This window comes from Spodoptera frugiperda, chromosome 28, assembly GCF_023101765.2.
Source record: "Spodoptera frugiperda isolate SF20-4 chromosome 28, AGI-APGP_CSIRO_Sfru_2.0, whole genome shotgun sequence".
Lineage (NCBI taxonomy): Eukaryota > Metazoa > Arthropoda > Insecta > Lepidoptera > Noctuidae > Spodoptera > Spodoptera frugiperda.
Genome location: NC_064239.1, coordinates 13570835 through 13583905, shown reverse-complemented (window position 1 = coordinate 13583905; position 13071 = coordinate 13570835). Strand labels below are relative to the sequence as shown.

Sequence of the window (13071 nt, the reverse complement as noted above, 5' to 3'; positions counted from 1 at the left end):
TATTTTGAGATTTATTTGCGTCTAAGAGAATTTGTACAAAATAAAATTGTCAACAACGTATTACTTCGGGAAATAAAAGAGAATTATTGAGTTGTTATCTCTGTTTACTCTTGAAGGAATAAATTGAAGGAACAAGTATTGTAAGCTATATTAAACCGCCTGCATTATGGTAACGCGCGGCGCTGGCACTGGTAATGACTGTAAATCAATTTGAAATATTGTCACAGGTTCACTACGGGCTGGGCTCCCTAGTTCGGAAGTTATTAAACCTAAGCTTCTAACACTTCTATTAGCAACTCGTATATGTTATAAACTGAAGACGTCAGGATGATATTTAAATAGTAATAAGTTTCTTATAGCCTAAGAAAGTAACATTCGACACCTAATATTTATTTATATTTCAATCTTTTTTGGCCTTATTCGCCTCAAAAATGTCATTAAGAAAACTAAATTCGGATTCTCCATCATTAACAAAACGACGAAACACTTCCAATGAAATAAAAATTAATGACAATCAAACTTGACTATCAAATCCCCGGATATTATTTAATCAACATATCACAAACTGCGCAGCAATAATAAAGTAATTTCGCCGTTATTTATAATTTCGATGACATCAAAGCAAATGACAGTTATTTCAACATGGCGGAATCTGTAAGTATTGAGCAGTGACAGACGGAACTGGAAATTACGTCATTAACGCATGTTTAGTGCGGCGGGACGGAACCAGAGGTGATTATGGATGGCCGGCGACGGGATTTGGCGGAATATTATATGTTGAGGGAACACTCGGGTTTACCTGTGGATTCACTTGTAGAATATAATGACAATATTGTTCCCAATACAATAATTGGCTATTACATATAGTCATTACAAATCATTTAAAATTTGATGCATTTTCAAAATTTTACCCTTGTGCCGGAACGCGGATCCATGCGAGACACAACGTGTTTTCTATTGTTGTCTTATATACAAGAGGTTCTTAGTTACCTAAGTTGCATGTTTCAATCATATCTCACTATACTGTGTAGAGAATTATAAGTAAAATTACATTTAATTCAAACATACACACATTTGCGTATGTACCAATATAAACAGTACATTCTCACTACATTGCTGAGAATAAAAAATAAAAAATGTGTAGCCGCGGCACAATTACACAAAGTATCGTAATCCGACGTTATCACCATTAATATAAGAAGCCGTCGCCAATTGTCATTACTATAAATATAACGAAAGAAAAACAAACCGCAATAATATTTAATTGGCAAATATTTTCTCTCAACTAAATGTTACAACAAGCAAAATAATGTATTTCTTTAACAAACGTTGTCCAACTAAAATTAGGAGCTGTTGCAGACGTCACGTCGTCGGTGTGTGAGCTGACTCATTGTTCTACGAAACTTTAAGCGTTTTCTATTTACTATGATAAAATCTAAATCGGTGTTTAGAGAAAGGGACGACGAATTTAAGAAACTGTATTATTTTCCTTGTAAACATGAAGTCTTTCCATCTAGACCGGTAACATCACCCTTTGATAAACCTTAACCTTTTAAACTGCGATCTCCAAGCCGTTTGCCTTAAGGTTATGGCAAATCCTCTTATGTGGAGGAGATCCGTAGCTCAACAACGTGATGTTGTTTGTAACTAAACTGTACTGGTTACTTGTATGTACAAGTAACCAGTACAATTTAGTTAATTAACCAGTACAATTTAGAGAATTGGTGATATGAACCTGATAGCGAAGTTATTGCAATTGCAATTGCTCACGGATGTCCGTGAGCGCCTTAGGGCCAGTGGAATACCAGCGCAAGGTCCTGTCTTGTACATGCTGAACTGGTACCATATCACCGCTAACTTGGGATTTACGTATAAAAATATTATTATCAAATCTTGTCATAACCTACATGTCATTGTCATTTTCATTCTTTCATTGCCGCGGATAGTTAATAATGATGTGTAAAAAAAGAAATGCCAATAAAATCATACACATTAAATTGTAAGACTGTACGCATGCAATTGCAATAACTTCGCTATCAGGTTCATATCGCCAATTCTCGCTTCGATAAATAAATATATTCATAAGAGTTAAACCGTCGAACATCGCGCTAAAACTGATAATATTCAAATTGCAACTGTTTTCAATAAAATATACACACACGTACTTAATATCTGAATAACCAGTGAAGTGTAAAATGGCTTTAAGCTTTCATTTTTAATGTCTCGCAATAAAGGGCCGATGATAACAATATTGTGATAATGTGAGCGTTACTTAAGTGAGTAAACCGTTTCTACGTGTCTACGGTTATTTGGTGATGGATTTTTATAACAAAAGGAGAATACAGAACTGCTAAGCTATTCTGTAATTGTCAATTCGAAGCATTCAGAGTAAGCTCGATCGCATTCTCGCCCGTCATTGGTCGATATTATTCTCACAACCAATGACATGGTGGACCATGAGAGAAATAAAACGAAACACTATTACAAAGTATCTACGAAGAAAAAAGTACAGAAAAGGTAATGGTATTTCTTGGTCAAAAGCTTTGACTCGTTTCCCAGTGTGAAAATAATAAATTAAGTAAAATACTAAACTACCTGATAGAAGCCCTTTCCTTCATAAAATTTTAATAGTTAAACGTAAACAGTGTCGCCATCTATCGACCTAACCAGATAATTCGAAGATGTCTCATTCACATCTACAAAAAATCCTTTGTCATTTTTTTATGATAAGAAGCTAACGCGCAGACGGCTCGCTTAGTCGTATGTAGTCAGCGCTGAACCCATCACACGCAAGAGTTACAAATACGTTGCCAACCTTTTAAAAATGTGTTTGTGAGTTTTATTACCGACCTATACAATTAATCTCAACACTGGTAACTAAGTACCCTAACGAAAGCGCGTTCGGCGCTCTGATTGGTTGGTTTATTCTAGCGCCGAACGCGCTCTCGTTTCGATCACTTTAAACGTAAAGCAAATTCATACTAAGGGTACAGGCAAACAACCGTCTTATAAATATTATAAACAAGGCATAATTTTCTAGGTTTAGAATTCTAGTCCTAAACCAGGTTCCTAATTGAAGTGTAAAGTGGAAAAATAACGAACGTGAACATGACAAGATTACTTATTCATAGTAAGCTCCGCACTTAATTTAAGTACATACTTAAGTTACACATGTCCTAAGAATGTAGTAGGGTACTGTAATATCTGCCTACCCTCATCGGACAAAGATAGAGACATCCATAACTTCACGACTGTCTTCCATGGGGGTAGGCAGAGACAATGGAACGCCAATTGCTACAAATCTTACATACTTCTTTCGCTTCATCAACAGTCAGTCAGTCTTTTCCTACATGCTCGTCGGTTAATGGCATTTTTTATTTGGTCCTTCTTTAATATATCGCCAATGTGATTGCTATATGTCCGTCTAGGGCGCCCTCTACCGACGGTCCCAATTATATTCGCATTGTATACTTCTTTCGTAAATCTGCTTTCATCGAACAAATATGTAAATTGATACACAAACATAGACTTACCTTTTCTCCATTTTTAATATTGTTCAGTAGCTTCATAAAACAATGGGTGTGTTTACAGCGACGGGCTGCGCAGGCGCGGACTGAACAAGTTATTTTGAACGGCTGACAGCTGACACGTTCCTTTTCGCTGTCGATGCGTTTACATTTCACTTTACGGCAGCTGAAGTTGTAAAACTACTTGTAGTTTGTAATACTCGTACACGGTGGACGCCGTCCGTGGTAGTTTAGTGGTCAAGTAAATTGTTGAGGATTTTCACTTTTAGATGAAATAAGATTTGTTGACACTAAATAATTAAGTAGTAACTTTTTATTAAAGACTAGCTGGCTTTAAAACCTTCCCTGGATTTATATGTACAAATAATTCAAGACCAAAATTTGCCAAATACTTCCAGATATTTTTAGATGCTTAGGTAAGATTTAATAAAATTAAGTCAACTATGAATAGCATTGTAACGCTTTGATATTACTGTAGCAGGTTCTCTTCTGTATCATCTCCACTTACAGAGACACAGAGTATGAACTCTAATGTAAATGATGTTAAATATAAATACGTTATTACGTAGACTTGATCATTCATATTAGTATGCGCCGATTACGGCCCATATGATACCCATACTTCGGCAGTGGACTGCAACTAGGTGCTAATATTGTCCTTTTTAAATAAACAAGTATAGTTGATCTGAAATTAAAACGTCTTCAACATAAAGTTCATATTGATTAAGAATACAGTTAAACAAATGAGAATTTGTAATAACTGGGATGTAATGAAAACCAGTGCGCAGCTGAAACATTTTAAACCACATCAAATCTTATTTCAATTGCATATGCATTTTTACATTCACATTTAAATGATATATTACAGAATTAGCATAGAATTAATGCTAATCTCAACCTTATTGGGAAAGTAATAGGAGCGTCAAGAAGATATCTAAAATTTTAATAATTATCTTCCAAATAATATAGTATCCGCGGCATCATTGATTATCCCGAATGATGACTTTCGCCGGCACCACTCAAGTGACAGATGATCAACATTAACGTCTCATTAAATAATTAATACCATTAATAACTCAGTGTTCGAAGCCATTAATCATAAACACTTATTAATCAACTCCGCCAGGTCACAACTTGAACTCTATTACAACTGTAATAGGTACTGTAGTTCATTAATCAATCGATGTTTTATTTTACAATCTAGATCCTGGTCTGACGGTACTTTTGATAGCAATCAAAGAAACATTCATTAAATACAACATCCATTAGGAATAAACTCTACAGAGTCCGCGACAAACCGCATCTATAGGCCTAACCGCGTCCACAACGACACATGAACAGAAATAAATAAAAGCACACAATGATACTAGTCGGTCGTTTCGGAAACATCGTTTATTGCTTCATAACTTAAATTAAGCCTCTTATTAAGTTAGAATTTAAATATAAATCTTACATTAATAATAAATAGCGTCACCACTACTGTACACGTCGCTGTACACTGTCCACATATCACAGTCACTTTGCCTTTACCAAGATATGTACGAATATCTTACAAAAGACCCATCTCTCGTCTCACTAATCAACTGTGCTTCACTAAATGATCTGGCTCCTGGCTGGGGGGGCTCATGGGGGGCGCGATCCCATGTATCCGCCGGTACAGCTGGTGGTAGGAAGCTGGAGGAGGTGGAGGCAGCCGCAGCAGCGGGCTGGGCAGCGCGTACCGGCCGTACACGGACAGCAGCGGCGGGTACAGGCCCACCAGCGACGCGTACGGGTTGCCGAACATGGGGTGCAGCAGCGCGCCGCGCTTGAACGCCGCCAGCCGCGACCGGGACGCCGCCGTGGAGCGCCGCCGCAGCTTGCCCGTCGTGCCCCCGATGAACACATCATCCGAGGAAGGGTCCAGCATCCAGTAGTTGCCCTTCCCCGGGTCGTCGTAATGTCGCGGTACCTTCACGAAGCATTTGTTCAGGCTGAGGTTGTGCCGGATAGAGTTCTGCCAGCCCTGTTTGTTCTCCTTGTAGTACGGGAAGTTCTTCATGATATACTCGTAAATGCCGTTTAATGTCAGTCTTTTCTCAGGGCTGCTGCGGATGGCCATCATGATGAGAGCATTGTAGCTGTACGCCGGCTTCTCATTTTTCTTCTCCTCGGGGAGTGTGGAGGAGCCGGGCGGAGGGGTCTCGGTGCCCGTGACATCGAGCTCAGTGTCTGAGGGTGAGGGAGACCGGGACGATGCTTCGGGGAGCAAGTTCCGGATGGCGAAGCTGTGTGGCGCTGTCATAGTGGTGCGACATCTCGGGCGGCCGGCACTCGACTGGCCGCGGCCGCGGGCGCACGGCCCCGCCTCTCGGCGCCGCCTCTACGCGACCCTCCTACCTTCAGCATGGTTACTACTACACAAGCTGCGACCAATTAGCACTCTATTCCATGCACCATAGCGTCGACATTCGTTTGCATTACACTGAGTTTACTTAGCATATTTAGTAAGGGAATGCCCATAGGGTTGTCGGGGTTAAAACATTATACAAATTAAAATGATCCGTCATGGTTTTGTAAACAGTTTTTTCTTTAATATTTCACGCGTTGTTTAGCGGTTTATTTAGTGCGTTATTATTTGTTGTTGGCTGTTAATAGTTCAGCAGATGTGCGGGTTGCTCGTGTACGAGTATTAATTGTTGTTATTTGACAAATAGTTTGTTGCGTCATCACAATAATGTGTGACAATAGGTTTATTACTTTAATTTATTGTAGCAGAAAGTAATTAATTGTAACATTTGTAACCGTCATTAATCGTGACGGTATTAAAAAACCGTATTTGAGTTGTGACTGGGTGAAAGTTTGATAACTCTATTGTCTCGTAGCACAAGGCTACGAGCGTAGGCCGCGGCGTAGCACCGTAGTATCTTACTTGACAAAAGAAAGTACTTCGTAGTACTTACTGCACCTGTAAGGAGCCTAACCGAGCAATCGTATTGAATGTATTTTATTAGAAAAACTAACAATTCTACTGATAATTACGATTCTTAATAAGAAGTGCTACGAAAAGCGTAGCATGATAACTTGTTATTTCATTACAACAATAAGCATTTTTATTGACGATTTATTGAACTGAAAAAGCATCCATTTTTTATAATAAATTAGAAACAATATCTTATAAAACGTGTAGTCTTGCTATGCCTCGAAAATAAGAATTAGTTTCGGATTAGTTTAGCAATACCTAATAGCACACTATTCTTTTTGACTACCCTCCAAATACCGTGGTTGCAAAAAACGACAGGCACGCCCCTTGTCACGTTGGTTAATATTGCTCATAATATCTTGGCACTATTCCCCTTTGCTTACCCATTCTCTGTTTGTTGTCTACGAAAAATTATAGGGTCATAGTATAGGACGATATTGTATAGAAAATATTTCAATATTTTTACGCACACAATTTTTTGTTATAATACGTATCCGTACATGTTAGGTAAACGTTGTTTTGATAAATAAAAATTAATTAGTTAAATACGCTTTTAAGACTTCTTCATCATCATCATCAATACCAGTCGGAAGACGTACATAACTGGACAAAGGCCTCCCCCTTAGTCCTCCACGCCGATTGAAAGCTCGTCACCTGCATCCACTGGCTCCCCGCGACTCTGGTGATGTCGTCGGTCCACCTAGCGGTCTGCCCATGCTTCGTCTCCCGGTCTGTGGTCTCCACTCGATCCCTTTCCTGACCCAACTTCTTATGAATTATGAAATTAGTGCTTTATGTATTTAGCAATGATTTTGACGATTAATTATTTATTGATAACATTTATATGGCTACTCTCTAACTAATAACTACTGAACAACAACTGGAAACATGTGTACAACATATATATGAAGGTATTTAGAGCTATGTCAAAAATGAAGCTGATATTCAAAGATGACTTTAATGTCAACCGACTGCACGGTTAGCGCGGTGGCTAGGCAACCGGCTGCCACGCAACGTGTAGCGGGTTCGATTCCCGTACGGAGCGACTATTTGTGTGATCCACAAATTGTTGTTTCGGGTCTGGGTGTCATGTGTATGTGAACTTGCATGTTTGTAAACGCACCCACGACACAGGAGAAAATACTAGTGTGGGGTAACGTTTTAAAAAAAGAGCTGATTTATTTTTATTTTTTTGATATATATATATATATATATATATATCTGGTTCACTATATATCCAGATATATAGTGAACCAATTCGTCGGGGTCACGACCCTCAGCATTGAGGATAAACGACGCAAGGAGGAGGATATATATATATTTTTTTTGATAACAAAGACTATTTATCATATGTATAGATAGAAATTCGTAAATTTTCAAATAGTATTCTAAAACCCAACATCACCTCCATTAAGGAGCACCTACAAATAACCAACAAAACACTAACAAAATAAAACAACATCACATCTATACAGTTTCGTAGATTTTCCCGGAACACGACGTTACATCGCAAGCCCCGCCCCCGCGCCACGCCCACCCTGTGCGTGTCCGTGTTTGTTTACACACACAACCAACACATGCACGATTTTACGTAGATACACGATGCAGGCATACCTGTAGGATGGAACTAGTATAGCTAGACTTTGTGTGAAGAAGTAGTTGGTTTATATAGATAGTAGCTATGTATGTGTGTGTGTATGTTGAAATGTCTGGGCTTCAGCAGTGTCGATATGTTTATGTATGTGTATGTCTATGTACTACGTACTCGCTACGATGAACTATCTATGTTTAGTATATATGTAGATGAAATTAGAGAAGATATAGACTATGAGACTATTGTCTACGTTTTCGGTCTGTTCGTTGGAACAGACAGCAAGTGTCATTTTTTAATAACGTTGTTCCATAATATTAATTTCTCCTGTGTCGTGGGTACGTTTACAAACATACAACTTCACATACATATGACACCCAGACCGAAACAACAATTTGTGGATCATATGAAGAGTTGTTCCATGCGGGAATCGAAACTCCGATCCGTTACGCGACAGCTGGTTGCCCAACCACCGCGCCAACCGTGCAAACGGATTTATTAATTTTTTTTTTATTTCTAAGCGTAGAGTAAAGGTAAACCGCTTCTTTAAATCAGGTAGTGAACCCCTAAACCTTTTGTATCACTTTTTGACAGCCCATCACTTTATAACACGTCCTATTCGGAATTTCGCAATCATAAAACTTTAGCATACTTTAACTTTTTACTAAACCAGAGATCGAAATTACGATCATCTGTTGGTAGTTGCACTTGCAGCTACTAAGCTAGTGAAACAAATAGATATAATTATGGAATTGACCAATGGTTAAAACAACAAAATTAATTACATACTTACTCAATCATACTAATGCGAAAGTTTGTATGTTTGTTTATTACTCCTTCACGTAAAAACGGCTGAAGCTATCAAAATGAAATTGAAATAGGGATAGAATATGGTCTGGAATAATACATAGACTACTTTTTATCGCACCGAAATGCGGGCGAAGCCGCTGGCGGAAGCACATAATAGGTACTTACTATACGTATTCTAATGCGAAAGTAAATTAATTTTTCGTCTTTATTAAACGTCCCAATGGATTTCTTGACTTAATTAGGAGGCTGGAGATATAGTTTACTTTTTCTTTGACCACGTAGAATATAGGTTACTTTCTTCCTCTAATGAATAAGCCTCTGATACCACTTGGTTCCATACTTCCATCTAACTACCAACCTACCTACATATTTACAACAACTCCTTTGTATATAACACATTACTGTAACAAGTCGCAAATATTTTTTTATTTGTGAAGCTAACAGTAACAGGCGCTAGGCGTCTGCTGTACGAAAGGAGGGTAGGCAGAGTGATAGCCGTCGCAGGGCCGGGCGCGACCGCGGCGCGTGTTTATACTACGATTGAGCCAATTGATACGGAACGAGTAGGGGGGGCACGCTGTAGTGGTAATGTGGGATTAGTGGGAATGTGTACGGAGTACGGACTAGAGAAATATTACTCAAAGTCAAAGTCAAAGCATTTGTTTCAATTAATCCTAAATTAGGCACTTTTGAAACATCAAATTGAATTGTCCGTCAGTCTGTCCATCAATGAAGTTAGGCGCTCCTTCCAAAGTGTTGCTTTGATACTAAGATTGGTATGTAACATTTCCTTTAGGTAAGTATTTTTATGATACCTAGTATGATAAAGCTAAAGAGCGCAGCGACCAACTCGTTAAATAGAAAAAATAAAGTAAATAATGTTCTTCTTACAAATAGTAAACCTACATAGTTGATCTTCTAAAAGACAAACTTGCCCATCCATTTATTTCTATGACTTACAACAACATGGCCTCTTTTTGTTTAGTTCAGATTTGTTGTCTACAAATCCGTTAACATTATTCTAACCTCAAAATCTGAAATAACGGACTCTATCCGTCCTGTATCATACATCATGGTACCACTAGTGCAGCGGGTAGAGAGCGCGCAACCAGCCACAGTCGTGTTTAGTGGCAGCCGACAAATATTTAACAACGAATATGTGCGACGTATGTAAACCCGCCCAAATATACTGTTATTACTTACATACTTTATGTATATAGGAATACGAAACGAATTTTCAATGAAAACTGATAATAAAATATTTTAGAAAGATAACATAAAATGGGCAGATGCCACGAAACACAATGCAAATATGTACCACAATTCTAAAAGCACTTGAAATTGTAGTGTTGTTGAAATTGATTGAAATTATTACGTGGTTGTATTTTACAGTAACAAGCTTACTGCTAGAGATATAGTTGCATCTCTACATCTTACATCGTTGGTTCCAGATTTCTGTCTCTCCCTATTAAAAATAAAGATGACTGTAGATACAAAAAACAATACAGTAAGTAGTTTCCAAACTTCATTAAAACGACGTCACGAAATCACAATTAAAACAAAAAACAGCCCGCTGCGCCAAACCGACACAAAGCTGCCAAAAAACTGTTCGGAAATGTTTGAAAGTTGGAGCGACGGCACTCGTTACTGTTTCCCAGTAAATACTAAGTAAATAAATAAATACGACGAGTCGTGCGTGTTTTTGTCCAGATTGGAGCAATTACTCGTCCCACTGTGCGAGTCGGGAACGTGCGAAACAATGTTTCAAATTGTTGGTTGGATTGTCAAAATCGCTTCGGAATGTTTTTCCGAACGCTTTTCAGATTATATTTTTAGAAGCAGAGAGATGTACGAGACTTAGGTAGCGAGTCTTCTTTGCTTTTATTCATTTCATAGATTTTCGCAATACTGAACAATGCTGAATTTCATTGATTTGGATTTGTTAAATAAAACTTGTATTACTTTGGTGTACTTCTCTTGGCTTGCGTGTTTAAAGGTGTTATTAAGAAACATCTTAAAATATTGCCTACGTCAATTACCTATACTATTATTTATTTGCAATTGCAGTAATTAACTAAGCGTCTATCACATAATAACACATTTAATACATCAAAATGTTAACGCAAAAGGGGTGATTTGAACCCCTCAGATAAACAAATACAATTGTTTTTAAAGCAGAGTTCTGTTTACAGAGCACAGCTTCCATTAATTGAAGAGATGCAGGGCTTCGGCCCATGTTGATGTGGACACGGTGTGGGGCTTCTTATTGGCCTCACAACTAATAATAGACAGTTTACGTAAATACAAGAGATGACCTAAAAGTGATGCCGTCACTATTTTTTTATTATCATTTTGTTGATGGTACCGTACCAATTTTGATACAAGTTTAGAGAGATTATTTTATTTGGGAGTAAAATACTGCCCTTTTTGAACAGGCTATCTTCAAATGTTAACTGCAAGCAAGCTGAAGTTTATATCGACTATATATGTCAATATTGACTTTACATAACTGCAGTCGACAGAACATTGTTAATATGATAACTGCTAGCAGTGAAATATAATGATTAAGCAACGCAGTTCATAATATTATCAGCCAGCTAGACAGACTGCACAATTCAATATTTGAAATATACAAGCTAACATAAATTGTCTCAAGAAATTAGGAAAATATATAGGATTCAAATCCTTTTAAAATAAAACAAGCAGTAACAATGGACCACCACACCTCCTGACACGCTGGCATCACTCCTGTCTACTCTCATTACCCGGTATTTAGCCACCGTACAGTAAATGCAGAAGTTTCATATTGAACCTAAATCGACATTTCTTTATTTCCTAACTTCGTGTGTTTTGCTATTAAGGTTATGGCATGATGGTGTTTTTAGAACTAAAGACTGATAGGTTTATTAAGATCTAACGACCTCTTGTTAGGAATTTTTGATTATTAAATGCGTCAATATAAGTTTCTACATGCAACTGAAAATGCATACAATATATTACATAAAATCAGGTATCCTTGTTAAGAAATGGACTTTGGGATGGTCTTAATCGACCTTTTTTGGAAAGTTCCTGTCCAGTGACACAAGTCTGATCTCATGGTCCTCACCCAGCCCAGTGCGGGTCTACCCGCCCCTGGCGCCCTCTGGCGTGCGAGTGGCAAAGCGCCGCGGGTGCGCGCGCGCATTCGTGCTCAATTTGTTCAATCCCGTTTTGTTTGAAATTCTATTGTTGTGTGTTGTTTTTTTATTCGAAATTAAGTTGCTGGAAGAAAGGGTGACTAAAGTGTAGTTGTGCAAATAGTGAACATAAAAGATTTACTTGTTATAGTAACTGCTACTGTGTTCTCTCAAATTGAAAATTAATGACTCAATTTATGCTTATACCTTTGTAGTTTGTGAGGGAAAAAGATCGTTCGATCAAGATATCTTGAGAAAGAACAAAACATGTCATGATTTCCAGTTGCAATATATTCACTACGATTTGAAGCAACGGAGGTTCCTCAATTTCCGAAGACAACAACTTGAAACAAAATCTTAAACACGAAATAAGATCACAAGGAGCTAAACACGAAATGAAACTCAGCAAAGTAGGTGTCTCATGGTAAGGAGGCGCGGCGCTCTCCACCCAGCGCCAGTGTGATGTTGTTGAAATATTGATTAATATTGTCGCCATGTTGGATTGGCTCTCCAGCCGGCACGAGTGCGGAAGCCGCCCTCTCCCGGATAACGTTCCGGTTTCCAATAGATACTTCCCACCTTTGTTAGACACGAGCACTCTTCAAAAATGTTCCCTTTATTTCAAAATATACCATTCATATTTGTAAAGAAATGTTGTTAAAGAACGCTCAATTGAGCAACCGCTAAAACAATGGCGCAGCTTTATGTGATTCAAGTATTGTTCGCTTACTACGAATGTTCTGATTAGTTGAGAGGACGCGTTCTTTATAAACACGTGAGCGTTTAACCACCGCTTTTTAAAGTTCAACTTTAAAAATATATAGTACAGAGTACATTTTCCAGTGTTTGTATATTCCGCTATGTTTGAAACTCAAGTGGCTTTTTAAATAGCTGAAGTAGGCAGCACCTGGACGCTAGTAGTAATAAATCGACTGTTTCCAATGTACACTTATAATAAACAAAGCAATATATTATAAATATTTCAAAGAACGTCTAGAATGAGTA

At 38.0% G+C, this 13071-nt stretch overlaps 2 protein-coding genes across 2 annotated transcripts in view; one reads left to right on the top strand and one right to left on the bottom strand.

The window, feature by feature from the left end:
* Window positions 1-13071, top strand: part of LOC118265271 (3-oxoacyl-[acyl-carrier-protein] reductase FabG) — a 247171-nt gene that overhangs the window by 160077 nt on the left and 74023 nt on the right. The window lies entirely within an intron of this gene.
* Window positions 4889-5868, bottom strand: LOC118265542 (fork head domain transcription factor slp2). Its single transcript, XM_035578468.2, has one exon. It carries the CDS (start codon window positions 5809-5811, stop codon window positions 5107-5109), a length of 705 nt encoding a protein of 234 aa, XP_035434361.1. The 5' UTR covers window positions 5812-5868; the 3' UTR covers window positions 4889-5106.

Bases quoted from the DNA above. Each gene is read 5' to 3' on its own strand.
- LOC118265542 (XM_035578468.2), bottom strand. From the start codon at position 5,811: ATGACAGCGCCACACAGCTTCGCCATCCGGAACTTGCTCCCCGAAGCA.